The sequence below is a fragment of the Homalodisca vitripennis genome, chromosome 1, assembly GCF_021130785.1.
Source record: "Homalodisca vitripennis isolate AUS2020 chromosome 1, UT_GWSS_2.1, whole genome shotgun sequence".
NCBI classification, from domain to species: Eukaryota; Metazoa; Arthropoda; class Insecta; order Hemiptera; family Cicadellidae; genus Homalodisca; species Homalodisca vitripennis.
This window is the reverse complement of record NC_060207.1, coordinates 189,689,722-189,705,603: the sequence shown is the minus strand read 5'-3', so window position 1 is coordinate 189,705,603 and position 15,882 is coordinate 189,689,722. Positions and strand designations below refer to the sequence as shown.

Genomic DNA, 15,882 nt, shown 5'->3' with positions numbered 1-15,882 from the left:
CAAAAAATTAATTAAAAATATTTTATGGCAACTCTTACAATTTCCATAAACAAAATAAAATGTCAAGACATAAAAAAGCCTTGTAAACAACAAACCTGTTTTTATTTAATTTTTTTTAGATTAAACTTAACTAAAAATATAATTTTACTATTGGCAAAAACTTTAATCTAGAATGTAAATTGACATGAAAGTAATTTCATATAAATCGTAAACATTCTTTTTAATTGTTTTTCATATATGATCCAAACAAATTAGTTGTCAACATAGTTGTCAAAGTCTTGTTGCACTTTCATTCTCACAGTAATTTCTTTTTATGAAACTACACAAAACGTTCTAAATGCCTGTCATTTTTCAGTTTCATAAAAGACAACATGTACTAATGATTTTAATTTTGCTATTTATACAACTTTTAATTTTTTATCTTGAAATACTTGAGATAAAGATCTTGAAAAATAAAAGGCTGTATTGCATGTGTTTATGAACTCTTTTTTACGTTAACTGATTTCTAATGATTTTTAAATACTGTGGCCTACGATTTTCAAGTTCGAGAACTTGTGAATGAACTTGTATAATGTACATACAAAATACAAAACAATAATTAAGAGAATGTTATTAAACATTTTTTTGAAAAGCTTGCAAATATATAAAAATCAGGCTGGAAATTTAATGGGGTAACATTGCAAAATAGATACAAAGGGTTAATATTGCCTTATTTAGTTTTAGGAATTCTTGCTCAGAATGCTCAATGAACAAAGATTTGCCCAATGGCGTAGTGTAGCAGGTACAATGGTTATCGCATAATAACCGGATCAAGCAACATCGTGCGTGGCTGCAGCTTGGATGGATGACCGCTGAGCGATCCTGTCCTTGCGAGCAGCCCACCTGTCCGGCCATAGGTGGTAGTTCGGAAGTCACCTTTAAACCATTAAGTGTCCCTAAGTTAAGTGTTAGAGAGACCCTATTTTACCCTAACTTCACCTGGTAAAATAAGACATCTTTACTTAACTTTAAAAAGATTTTGAATTTTACAAGAAAAATAAGAACTAATTGCCCAATTTTTGACATTATACATAACACTAATGTCAAGGGACCAGAAAAAAAAGTGCATGATAAGCCACGATTTTGAATTAAAGATTCAATTCGAACTACCCATGTTCCCTACTGTATATTTTACTAACAGTAATTATTCACAATTCACAACAAAATAAAATTCTTTACAAGTTCACACTATTTTACAATTAATTTATTGTTGTAAAAAAAAATAAATCAGGACAGATTAAATTTATAGTTGTTATAATTGAACTCATACACATGTGCATGCATGTACATGCACAACAAACACATACTTGTCTTGTATAAATTGGTTTACTTGGAGTTGGAACTTTACAGTAACATTGACAATTCTGGACATCATGGCTATTTTGGCCATGACCACAATTTTATTTTATTTTTGTATAGAAGACAACAATGATTAACAAAAAAATAACATTCGGGCAATTCATGCTTCATTAGTGAATATTAATGTAACCTTACAAAAATACTTTGTGATGTTTTAAAACTTATAAGACACATCTGATAAGTATTAACTATATATAAACAATAATACCGGTTCATTACAACATCCACAACACTAAAGCTAACTTGTTCATTTCCATAACCTAAGGTTGTGTTTATACAAATGTAAGTGCTTTAATATTTAATTTTAACAGAATTAATAATAAAACTTATCAAGGGAAATGTTTTAATCACTTACCAATTTTTAACGAATACACTTTCTAAAAAACTACAATGTTTTTGTATAATATATAGATAAATTACTATAACAAAACACTACAACAATTAGAAACATAAAATGACAAATAACTCTCTATAGATGAACATATAATTGTATATATATATTGACACTTTGGTTATTTTATTGTTTATTACTCACAAAAGGGAGCAACTGAAGTAACTTACTGGGAGACATTTTCAGTTCAATATTCCGACTAGTGTAAAATATAATACGATACTAGCCACCGGTAAGTATTACCAAACTGAAAATCTCACACTCAAATTCCTTTTTGTTAATAATAAAAATACTATTCATTGTTGTAAAATTAAATTATTTCAAAAAGTTGTGTATAAAACTAAAAGAGGTATTTGTTAAAATGTTTCTCAGACGTGAAAACAGCACAGAGATTCGGACTAGTCTGTATTCCTAAGTACAAAATCTATACAAAATCATTTTAACATTATTTGGAATTGTTCGTTAGAAACAGTCTTTTAACTGACTGTTTATGGATCCAAAATAATTAATAACTACAAAAAATCTTAAGTTAAAAATCATAACTTATACCCACTCAATAAAACATAACGTACTTACAGTTACAGTCACACACACTTTGTGCAAAATTTAACAGTGGTTTTTACACATATTATTATATTTACAGGATAAGGTCGATTATAGATTGACAATTAGGCACATATCACAATAGTTCATACTGTTGTTGGTTTATTCCACCTTTAATCTTTTACTGTACTCTTCTTGCTGTTTCTCTCTCCATTCTTTCTTTGGTTTCATCCTCTTCAGTTGGCCGTCCCTGGAAAAGAATCATAGAGATACAAAACAAATATTTATCTCAGATGAACTGTTAAATTTATGAATATCAAACATAATATAGTTAGTGGTATTGCTCTGTGGCAACTATTATTTGAGTTGATAAAATGTACCTTACCTATATTTACTCAACAAAAAAAAGTATTCAAATTTAAAAATTAACTTGACATAGCCTTAACTTTTTAGTTGGCCATAATGTCGCATATGGAAAACATTTTGAAATGTTTTTTTATTTGAAATGTTTTGATTTTATAATAAGTGCTATTTATTAAAAGAATATCACCAAGATGATAGACTTGGAACATATATGTATAATTTTCAATCAAGATTGAATCACAAACAGTACTTGCTCAGTCAGGACTTGAACCCAGGTCTCTCCAGCAAGTTATATTATGGAGTATGGAGGAATTTGTCTTTATAATAATTAGCTCATTGATATAAAATTAGAGAATATTTTAGAGGTTTTTAAGACAAAAGTAAAGGGCTATTTATTGTTAGTGTTTTTACAGTGTAAATGAATTCTTAATCGAAAAGCAATAAGCTTTTAAGCATTATTTAAATCGTGTATCTTTGTTCATGTGTGTGTTAGGGATTTTGCTGTTTGCTATTTATATATATTTAATGCTTAGTGTTTAACTATTTTAATGCCAACATCCGTACGTACGGACGCTTGAAAAACTACAGAGAAACACCCACATCTGTATATACGGACATTGCAAAAACTACCGAAAAATGCTGATGTACATATGCATATCAGCATATGTAACTAACATATCAGGTAGCTCAATATATCAGGAAGTGTAATGTATCAGGTAGCCCACGATAACTTTTTTACATATTACAAATTTGTTGATATATAAACAATCTGAATAAACCAAATTACAATAAAAAATATTTAATGCAATTTGGATGATTAATTAACTGTTTAGTTAAAATTTAGTGTAAAACAACACAAAAAGTGAAAATGTTGCTTTCTAAGACTCAACATAACTTTTACAGTTATGTTTATAGTGGAATAATTTTTCAAAGTGCTATTTCTCATGTGAAACTGAAAAAATAAATAGTCAATAAATATTTGTATTTGTTTAACTTTTAAAATTAAATTACATTTAAATATAAGATTTATTTTATAGTTTTTATCATGGGAAATTATTTTTATGCTAACTTATTTTAAGTGAAGTCTCACTAATTCAGAACTTAAAGATATCCTGTGTATGTTATAAACTACATGTTTGAATCTCATGAGTTTAGATTAGGCCTATGAGAAAAAGTGAAAATGGAGGTAGTGTACAATTTTAGTTGTTGTTTATAGTAGTAACAGTTGTTTTAAGAAAATATTTTTTCAAATGCAATTTTGGATACAAAACTAGAAAAATGTTCAAAATGTTTTTGGTACAGTACCATTTGTGTTTTTTTAATATAATAAATTTTTATATGCATGTTTTTATGCTTTTTTTAGTTAAAATACTTATCTGAACAGTAAATTAAAAAAAATGTTTTAATAAAATGTTACAAAACTGCTAAAAAGGCTTAGCAATCCTTTTTCAGTAGTACATTGAATGAAATCTTATAGGTTATGTGTTTTTAAAACTAATAGACATATCATCTACCATATGGTAATTAATTACTGTTAAATGGTGTTATATGACTTGCTTTGATTTTATGAGAAGCTGGTTCAGGGATTCTATCAAACAAAAAAGAGGCAGAGTTGGTTAAAAGTTGAACATAACATAAGTGTTAGATTTTTCTTTAAGATTGCAATATGAATACAGTTAATAAATAATTTAGATTCTTTTTACCATACCAATTAATTTTGTGAATGTAATTTTATGATAGGCAGATAAAATCAGGACATTAGAATTCAAATGTTTGAAGACATCTCTTAAAAGAGAACATAAAAGAGTTTTCCATCCGTCATTTCCAATTGAGATTTGATTGAAGTTGATGCTTCTCAAGGACAAAAAGTTTATTTTAGTTGCAGTAGTCGCAGTCGGTACAAATGCTTTACATTACATCTAATCAATGGAAATGTCTGCATTTGTAATACTTTATGATTTTAAAAAGTTAAAACTAATGAAATATGCAATGAAATTGGTTCTGTTACAATTACTTTAGGGGTTTGTGTTTGTAAGGGATGTCTTACTTTAAATAATGATAATGAAATATACTATCTTAAAATGTACAATAAGATTCAAAAAGTTGTCCAGTTAATTAATGGGTCGTAAAGTAAACATACATGATTTTAATGTACATTAGATTTTAAGATTTGAAGTAAACATCAGAGTTTAATAATAATATATGTTATTGTTTAATTGAGACATAGAAAAGTTATGTTGATCATGTATATTAAAAATATTAGATATTTAATTAACTATTATTGCCTATTGCCTAACTTGGCAAACCTTCCTGTCTAAAGAAAAAAAAATTAAAAGCCTATCTATAATATATCTTATTAGTACAATTTTGATAACATAAACCATGTTCAACTTTTAACCAACTCTGCCCCTTTTTTTGTTTGATAGAAAACAAAACGTTATTTGTAAACAGAATAAAAATTTAACAAAATGTTAATTGAAAGGTGAATGAGACTCAGAATTCCCAAAAAAATTGCTGTAACTCAGTAATAAAATATTGAATGACAGTATTATAGGTATTGCTGGCAAATTTTTATAATCATTTTATCGTTTCAAAACATCCATCATCAATAGTGGGCTTTATGGACAATGGCGTCATTCATGGCTTTCAAATATCAGATTTTTTCTTACATCCTTGATTCCATGTACAATGTTTATGTGCTGTTTACAATTTTCTAAATTGTTAATATTATTTTTTATTGAGTACAACAAACTGTTAACCTGTAAAATGGCTGATGCAGCCTCATGTAATCAGGAGCTGTACTGCCGAACAGCTAAATTATAAAAGTATAAGTGGCCTTGAAACAATGTTAGAATACAACCACAAGCTTTACAATAGGAACATGCTCCTTAACTACCTTCCAAAGAAATATACATGTGTTTATGCGCTGTATTATGTATTCATAAAGTATAAAATTGTGAGTTTATTTAACCACAAAGAAGGCACTACAGATGTGGCATTGTTGACAGCACTATTTACTATTTTTGAGAAAAAAACTTTCTCTTCTGTCTTTTTGTGCTGTTAAACACACTACTAAAAAAAGTGGTTAGCATTATTTCATAAAGTTTAAAATTGCATTAGTCTTTTTTATTGACACACTAGTTATGTATAACGTCACACAAAATCGTCCACAATGACATCATCTCACATACTTACCACATGAGGTCGACGAGGCCACCCTGTCGAGCAATGACAGCTTTCACCCTGTTTGCAAAGTCAATGGCTGTCTCATCCTTCTCTTGGTACATGGGTGGTAGGTACCACACGTCACATACGATCGCCCACGATGACATCATTAAGTACAGGTAGTGCATCATCGAAGAACGTGAACTATTCCAGAACGCGTCTCCGAACCGAGGGTCGTACTAAAAGCAGAGAAGAACCTTCAATCAGTTTTCCTCATAGTTCTTTTACAGTTTTGTATGTTTTGAGATTAATTACCAATAAATTATTTTATCTCCTATTACTTATTAGTAACCTAATATGTGTGATTATATACTTACATTTTTTAAAGAGTACTAATTTAATAACTGTTTGTGAAAATAAATAGGAAACATTCATTGTTACTAAATTATAACAAGAATGTGAAATTTCTAAAAAAATTTCCCACATGTGATTAAAATATTTGGTATTCACTGATTACTCAATCTAGTATTACCTATTTCAATAACCAAAATTGGACTATGAATCATTATAAATAAAGAAAACTTTATATGAAACTCATGTTGTCACTATATAAATATCATAAATTTTGATAAGGTTTAGCTATTTAATAATAATTCACGCTCTATTTCCTATATCACTAATAGCCCTAATAAGTTATGTTAAAAATACTTTAATAAAACATTATATAATTGGCTCTACAAATATTCAAATGATAGGAGAGAATAACACTGTCCATTTATTACAGGGTGATTCAAAACTAAACGGCAATCTCTCGGGAGCTTATTCTATAGCTAAAAACAAATAAAAAAGTTCATATAACCATATGCCCGGAAACGCTTCGTTAGCGAGTTACGCCTAGCGAAAGATTTCGCCTCCGGATTTCAGAACCCTTGGTGAAATCAGGCTGTATAAAAATGGTAAAGGTAGTTACAAAGATACAAATACGATTGTTTTTTATGTTTTTTTATCTGACAAATTTATTAAAATTCGTCCCAGAGCTGTAAATGCAATACTTTCAGAGATATCTTACGTAAAACACAAGAATTGGTGCAAAGAAATAACACATTTTTGTGTTTAACGTAAGATTACTTCCATAAATGTTAAATAAAGGTCATTTTTTCTTAAACAGATTTGTAGAACATTTAATTCTGAAAAGATTCATGTGAATTACTTATGAAAAAAATTAATAATAGGTATTGAAATTTTAGCTTTATTTAAAAATAAAACAGACGCACAAAAAATGCATATTCTTATATCTGCATAAAATATTAACTAATGTTTAGGTTGTGAGTAACAGCTGATCATTTATTCAAACACTTTTTAATCGTCATATTTTCTTTGCAAAGGTTGGCAATATCAGCTGATCAACAATTAAGTTCATGAAGTAATATTTGAAATAACCTTTATGGAGGTTTTTGGTATTGTGGCGTGTGAAGATTGTATTTTGTGAGATCCTGTGATTATTTGGAAATATTTTATACAAGTGTATAAAAATATTTTATTAAATATTTATTTTTTAAAATATTTTTATTAAATATTTATTTTTAAAATATTTTATTAAATATTTTTATAAAAGTGTATGTAATTATCTTAGTAAATAATGGCAGATAATGTAAATGGTATGTATTCGTTTGAAGAGTATACGGACATGATACTGATTTTACGGCAAAGTTAACAAGAATGGTTTTAGCTGGCAGTTCAGGAATATCGTGATACTTTTTCCACATCGAAGAACACCTGATCGCAAAACATTTGAAGCTGTGGAGAGACGACTTAGAGAAACTGGTTAGCTTTAAACCGAAGCGAATAGATACTGGTCGTCAACGTAGCGCAAGGAACTATAATAAAGAACAAGCAATAATAAATGCTGTAAGAATTATCACCAACCACAAGCACCAGACGATTATCACGTCAGTTAAATATTTGCCAGTCAAGCGTATTGGCGGACACTTCATGAAGCACAGTTGTACCCATTCCATATAACACGTGATTCAAGACTTATTTACCGCAAGATCTTAATAAACGGAAGATATGTTCTTGCCGCTGGTTAAGAAGAAATTGTTTACGACATCAGATATTTTCTTCGGCGTATTCTCGTTACTGATTGAATCCTGTTTTACTAGAAATGGAATTGTAAAATTTTCGTAATACCCATTACTTGGGCGTTACGACAACCCACATGAAACTGCGACGAAGCATTTTCAACATACATTTTCAGTCAATGTATGGCTTGGTGTTCTGGGTGATAATTTGATTGGTCCATTTTTCCTCCACTAATCTCGACTTAATGGAGTAGCGTACTTAAATTTTTTATAAGAACAAACCTGCCTACCCTCTTGGAAGATATTCCTGTTCAAAAATAGAATAAATGCATGGTTTATGCACGACGGGAGCACCTCCACACATTTTTCTAATGATGTGAAAAAACTATTTAAATTGATACATACGGTAGACAATGGATTGGTCCGAAATGGACCAGTAAAATGGCCACCACGTTCTCCTGACCTCACGCCACAGCAGACTTTTTCTTATGGGGTTGGATGAAGTCAATTGTTTATTCAAAAACGGATTAACACCATAGAGGAGTTACGTAATCGCAATTATCAGAGGCGGCAGAAACTATCAAGAATGCTCCAAACGTTTATGAAACGCGCTAGAAAAGAGTGGATTCGTCGTTGCGAAAACGTGCATTGCTAACAACGGAGGACACTTTGAGCAACTATTATAGATGATTATTACAGTTTTTATAAAGGTAAATACATTTTATGTTAATGTTCAGTCTAGAATAAATGATCAGCTGTTACTCACAACCTAAACATTAGTTAATATTTTATGCAGATAAGAATATGCATTTTTGTGCGTCTGTTTTATTTTTAAATAAAGCTAAATTTTAATACCTATTATTAATTTTTTTCATAAGTAATTCACATGAATCTTTTCAGAATTAAATGTTCTACAAATCTGTTTAAGAAAAAAATGACCTTTATTTTAACATTTTATGGAAGTAATCTTACGTTAAACACAAAAATGTGTTATTTTCATTGCACCAAATTCTTGTGTTTTACGTAAGATATCTCTGAAAGTATTGCATTTATACAGCTCTGGGACGAATTTTAATAAATTTGTCAGATATAAAAACATAAAAAAACAATCGTATTTGTATCTTTGTAACTACCTTTTACCATTTTTATACGGCCTGATTTCACCAAGGGTTCTGAAATCCGGGCGAAATCTTTCGCTAGGCGTAAACTCGCTAACGAAGTGTTTCCGGGGCATATGGTTATATGGTTTTTTATAACTTTTTTTACTTGTTTTTTAGCTATAGAATAAGCTCCCGAGAGATTGCTGTTTAGTTTTGAATCACCCTGTATATTGTACATATGACATTGATAGATTCAGAAACTATTTGACTGATCATTATGAAAATTTGTATGTATTTTTCCATGGAGAAGGTTTTATAATGCTATGCCAACTGATGTAACTCCCCACCAGGCAGCATTGCGAAAGATAAAAGTTTTAAATGTGCCTGCACATTTAAAAAGTTATGATGTGTATTTGTCTTTAAAATAAATTTCTGGTTGAACTTAAAGCGTTGAGTGGTTAGACCACTTTATAATAAAGTACATGTAGGTGTACAATGGCTATAAATACACTTTTGACAGATTCTCTAAATCGTGGCAACAAGGCAAACTCTACATCGGTGTTGGAAATATAATTCACTTGAACTAGAAGTGCTCATACAAAGGCAAATTGGGGGGTGGGGGGGGGGGGGGGTGGGGGGGGGGGGGGGTGGGGGGGGGGGGGGGTGGGGGGGGGGGGGGGTGGGGGGGGGGGGGGGTGGGGGGGGGGGGGATAATGAAATAAGTTATAACAGAAAATTATGTCTAGTTATTTTCAGAATCTAAATTGGAGTGAAAGTTTCAAATAGTCAAAAGCTCACAATTTCCAAGATCAACCAGAGACCGGAAGATCCCATTATCCTCGTTTTTTCATGTACGGAGATTTTCATAATGACCGGGAATACACAGAGACAAGGAATGTTACCAGTGAGAGACACTACTTCCTGTCCCGTACTGAGATCTCACAGAAAGAAACCTCCAGAAGCCAAAAACTATTAACTTGAGAGCGCCAATTCAAGGGTATTCAAAAAATATTCAAGCCAGTACAGGAATTCAAGAAAAAAAAGTTCAAGAAAAGCGGTTTCGATAAACTGGAAACTTTTAGACGCAAGAAGTTCTTATAGAGTAAGAACCTGGTTTTTAGAGGCTGAAGCCAGCAGCTTAGCAGTAGAATAAATAAATAAATAAAAATGCCTTTATAATAATCCTTCCTCAGTTACAAACAGGTTTTCAGGACAAATCAAGTCAAATCTTAACTTCTCACTGTGTATTTTACATTCTTTTTAAAACAACTAATGCAAAGAGACTTCAGGAAACCAGGGTGGTCGTTTTACAATATTGGTCCCAAAATATAAAAATCTGTTTTGGCCTTATTCAAGCCTCGCTATGGAAGTGAAGCTTTCGGTCGTGGCTGACATATTTCAACACCTCTTCCCGATACCGCAGTATCTCACTCAGTTACTGGGGCTCCTTAATAGGAGGACTTTGTGAGTCATGCAGATTGCCAACAGCTTGAAGAAGTCCCCCATGCGAAGCATGTTAACATCATCCTAATACTGTGACACATGATCATTCCGTCTCTGAGAGAACACAAATCTATCTCAGCGTTGTGTTATGAAGTTTGTGAATTCTCTGAGCGTCGTGCATCGCGATACTGTTCCCATAGGCAGGGTAAAAATAATAGAAATATTATCATACTAAATACTGGATGAGCTGGAGTTTTAAAGGCTCAGGCAACAAACCTCTAAACTGATACAAACCCTTCAGCCTCCCATTGGTGCGATGGATGTCTACATACATGTGGTCTGTAAAAGAGAGGTCACTGTCTAAAACGAATCCGAGAGTTTTGACCTAATCACAAATTGACAGGTTCTCGCCGCCAAGAGTGATGCCTAAACCCTCTCACTAAGGTTTATATGTGGTTTTGTGGTACTATATGTAACACAGAACACCCTATGTTTAATTTAAGGCCATTTTTGGAGGACCAAGACAAAATCTTTTCAAGATCACCCTGAAATAACTCAGGATTATAGGACAAGTGCAGCTGACAATCATCACCGTATAAATGTGGCGTGCAGCTCTAGACACAAGGTGTAAAATCTAATGTGTGAAAAGTATAAGCCCCAAGCAGCTCCCCTGAGGCACACCTCGCTCACTCTTAAGAGCAGTTGATATCTGACCCTTAAATTTCGTGACTTGTGTTCTGTGTGTTAAGTATGATTGTACGCACTCAATTGCTCTCGCTCCAAAGCCCCAATAACTCATGGTTGCGAGCAGTAATTTCTGGTTAATTGAACCAAAAGCCAGCGAATAGTCTAGGAGGGCCATCGGTGAAGATATCTTGTAGGCAATTCAGAAAGATTAGAAACTCGGATTATCTGAATTTCATGATAAAAGGAAGCTCACACTGCCAAGAAATATCCATCCATAGATTTCAAAACATTTTTAACAAGCATACATTTTCTATAATCTGGAAGCTTCTTGAAGCATGGGATTTCCATAGGCAAAGTATTTTTAAAGGATCATGATTCCTAGATTGACAACTTCCAGATGCAGGGATCTCCCGTAGCATGTAAGCTATCTGAAGTTGAGACACATTAAAGATAAAAACCTTGTGTCAGGAGCTCAATAGAAGGCTTCATGTGATCTATTGGAACCAGGTTTCTGGCCATTTTCTCCAGAGATAAGTAGCTATTATAGAGTGAGTGAAAACGTAATCAGTCCTAGATACTGGAGAGTTATAGAGCTTAGATAGAACAGTACTTCATTGATCGTAATAACAATAGGAGGTATAGGCTTTGGAGTATCAGGGGCTAGATTATTTCACAAGTGCCAAATAACCAGAGGTTTTCAGGAACTAGGAGGATCTATACGAATGTGAGTTATGAACTACGACAAAAATCTGTCTCAAGTTGTTGCCAGTAAGGTTAAGAGTAATTCTTATTGTTTCTTAGAGAAAATAATAGCTACTTTTTATAGCAGCATTCATCAGTTTACGTTTTGTTTCAATTATTTGTATGTATGTATTGATGTAAACAAATACAAATATAGCTTAATTTTAAATTTCCATTTAAATTGGCACGTATAAATTGGCAGGTTATAGACCTGAAACATAACAACCTGTTAATTATTAATCACTGTTTAAGTATTAGAGATTACTTAAGAAGAGCAGACTGAGCATAATTCAAGCTATGGGCGAACTGTTGTATTAAGTTTCAGTTGGCTCTGCGGTGTAAGTGAGAAATCTTCAGGTTGAAAATGTTCTTCTAACTTTTGTATGAACAGGTTACGTCTATTTCAGCCTGTTTAAGGCGAGAATATAACACAGAGGACAAGAGATAAGCTACTACAGCAGCGGTCCTGAGGGATACATAAAACATCTCACCGGACAAAATGTCTCAACATGATGTGTTTATATAGCTCTTAGAGTCCCGCAGACTATAAAGTCAGGCCAGAACTCTAAGGCATTATCTTGAGTACGATGTATGTTAAGTAAACCGCTGATATTTTCCTTTATAAGTTAAAATGCAACTAAATACATTACGTTGATAAACAAATAATAAGTAAGTAAAGTTACCTTATCATACATACTTAAGAAGAGAAGAAATGAAATACAAGTGACAAAACAGGAGAAAAATAATATCAGTAGCATGTAGCAAAAACTTAAAAGAAACTTTCTGCCGAATATGGTGATCTCCTAAAATAACACTGGTATACAGTATGATTCTTACATGTCATGGATTATTATTTAAAAAAGAAAGAAATAGAACTTTTCCAAAAAGCAAATCTTGCTTATCTGTTTCTTATAATTTAATGAGATATAAAATATTTATAAATAAAATATAATATAAAATTTTCAATAGAAAACATATTATAAATAACTATTAAAGGTAATACAATTTATGGCTTCATCTATAGAAAAGGTAGCAATATGTTTATGTTGAAAAAAGGTTAAAACATTTGACAAGTTTAAAAGTTCAAACAAAAGTTTGAACAAATGTTAAACATACTTATTATTAATGGTAGGTACATTTGTACATTACATATTAAGAAGACAACCATATGATGAAGAAGAAATATATAAAATTCTTTCACGTGTATTTCCTTATGAATTTATTGATAGTATTGAAATACTTGATTATACTGAAGAAATAAAAGTTCAAGATTTCTATTCAATTTTAACAGATTAGAAAATTTCTGAAAAATAGCATCAACATTAATTGAGTGTATGGATCAAATTAAAAGTTAATAATCAAGAAAACTATTTAGACTTGTACCGTATTCAAGATGTTATATACTTGAAATCCTTGGAGGTACAATTGAAAACTTTACATCAAATGTTTTCTTGGGATACATTGTAAAAATAACATAAATTAAATTACGATTGATTCATAATTACAGCATGTATTCAATGATTAAAAAAGGATTATAGGTAGAAATTCTCAATGTATTTAAAGATACTCGTATGTTAAAGCAAATAATAATATTTAATATATTTTGATTATAAGAACCAGAACATTTCTTATTATGTATTGATCTTTATGGCTGGGACCTTTCACTAAATTTACGTTATGATATAATTTGGATGAGTCCAAAACTTACACTGATGAAGAATCGAAAGAAATTATATTAAAACTTACTGTTGATGAATTATGTGATATATCCTTGAAGTTAAAAACATCCAAAAAAATGTAAAAGCATTGCGTGAAGGTCTACCTATTGCTCCATATATATAATAAAAAATAAAAAAAACAGACAAATTCAGATAAATAATGTACAACTACCTTAATGAAACTGAATAAGTCATTCATTCAAGAAATTTAAAGCGTTCAAATAATTTTGAAAATGTTTCAAACTTCCTTGTTAATACAAGGAAGTTTGAAACATTTTATTAGAGTTATTACCTTTTATCTAACTACATCTATGAAAGAATGTGTAGATTTTAGTACAAATATAAGAATTCTAGCTACAATTGATTTTGAACAAGTTAATAAACAGATCAGTTTTTGGAAAACCAATGGAAATTTTTTTAAATTACATGTGATATTAAACTAGGAAATGAAGAATTTTTAATTTGTCAATGTAAAAAATCAAATTTTTTAATGAAAATTGTTTATTGTCACACAAGTACAAACAAAAAGTGAAATGTAACAAACCAATATATTTTGTAATTTTAGTTTTACATCTTTATAAACTTCTTATTGTAGTTGGTTGTAATAAAACTAAAATTAAAGGTTCCTTTATCTGAGTATAAAGAATAATTGCATTAGGAAGTCTCAATGAATTTATATACGGCACTTCCAAATTAAGTTTTTTCAGAATATGTAACGACAATTCTGCCAGTCAACCTCAACCATGAGTTCCTTCCATTGATAAATCCTTAAATTTTCCTGAATTAATAATCAAGATAAATAATTATTTTAAACTATCAATATTATTAATTTTCAGTAATCTAGGAAGAAATAATATTATTTAAACGGTAAGAAATACATATACATTCTCAATAATTAATACCCCAATATCAATGGCTACTAAGGAAGTACTAAAAATTAGGATATGGTTGTTAGAATAATAATCATGCCGATCCTGGATATTGTCGCTAAGCTGTTGAAAAACAGTGTTCAATGCAAAAATTCCAGCCTAATGAAAGTATTCAGTTTTCTAATCATCTGTGGTTCGTGCTGATAGGTGAAAATGTTTAGTACAATCCTTACAAAATAATAATTGTTAATTATAATGAATTAATGATTTACATAAACGTCAACTATACAGTTTTAAAGACAACTTGATATTCAGCTTTGTCAGTTCAAGATAACAGTTAGTTTAAGTGGATGCACAGACAGAGACAGCTGCTAATTGACGCTGTCACAGATAGTTTATTACTTTATAATCGTGTAGCTGTGTCACGTGACTTATATTGTACAGCTGACTGACAGCTGACACTGGAGAGCTTTCTCTTGTTGTGAAACCCTCTCACTAGGTTTACATAATATAAGAGGAAACCATCGAATTATAATAATGGAACGCGCTCTGGGCCGGAGAAACCGAGCCGAAATCCTGGGCTGCGTTCCGAGTCTGCAGGCGCTGGAAATGGGCAAGAACTAACTCCGCCCATATGGCAGGCATTATAGTAATGATCTAACATCACTTTAAAACGCCTTCTATACTTAATACAATTGTTAGATACTACAATTTATTTATTATTACAAATGTTAGTAGCTGCTTTTCACCGTGGATTTTTATTTTTAGTTAAAAAAAAAACGGACTTTTGTACAATATTAAAATAACTGAGATTTTGACTTTTATTTTTCTTACAAAGTCGGAAACAAAGATTACAGGCATTAAAATATTTCCCAGATGAAAAAAAAACAACTTTTTATTCACAGTATTTTATTTCAAAGTAAACTACATAAAATTTACAAACATGACACACTTAATCTACGTGTTAGAAAATAAAATTATTTTGACCAATTTTTGCTTTATTTCTAAGTTGGATTTCTTATAATGTCAAAAGTTTTCTGTTTTTTGGATGTGATGAGATATAATTTAAAATAATAGTTTAGTCACAGTTTTAATTAAAAATAACTCGTGGCTTTCAGTGAATTCGTCAACTTAGAAGTGGTCGCATTTGTTTGAGATAACTAGAGCAAATAAGAATATTTTACAATTTTTAATACCGTACATCATCACTTGATCTACTTAATTTACCCTTAGATTTAAAATCAATAAAAAGTTAATGTGTTCTAAGATCAGCATCATTGGTATGGAGTACAGAACTCAGTGAGTTCTTGCCCACTTTAAGCGCCTGCAAATCCATGGATACACCAGTAACGCACAGCTGTGTGCGACCGGAAAACACAACAT

At 30.9% G+C, this 15,882-nt stretch overlaps 1 protein-coding gene across 1 annotated transcript in view; it reads right to left on the bottom strand.

Moving 5' to 3' along the window:
- Positions 1-1,401: 1,401 nt before the first annotated feature.
- Positions 1,402-15,882, bottom strand: part of LOC124354347 — a 55,624-nt gene continuing 41,143 nt past the window's right edge. The window contains exons 3-4 of the mRNA XM_046804731.1: positions 5,891-6,099; positions 1,402-2,582 (exon numbers count right to left, since the gene is read on the bottom strand). Of these exons, the coding sequence (XP_046660687.1) occupies positions 2,495-2,582; positions 5,891-6,099 (297 nt within the window). The 3' untranslated portion in view covers positions 1,402-2,494. The remainder of the gene's footprint in view (positions 2,583-5,890; positions 6,100-15,882) is intronic.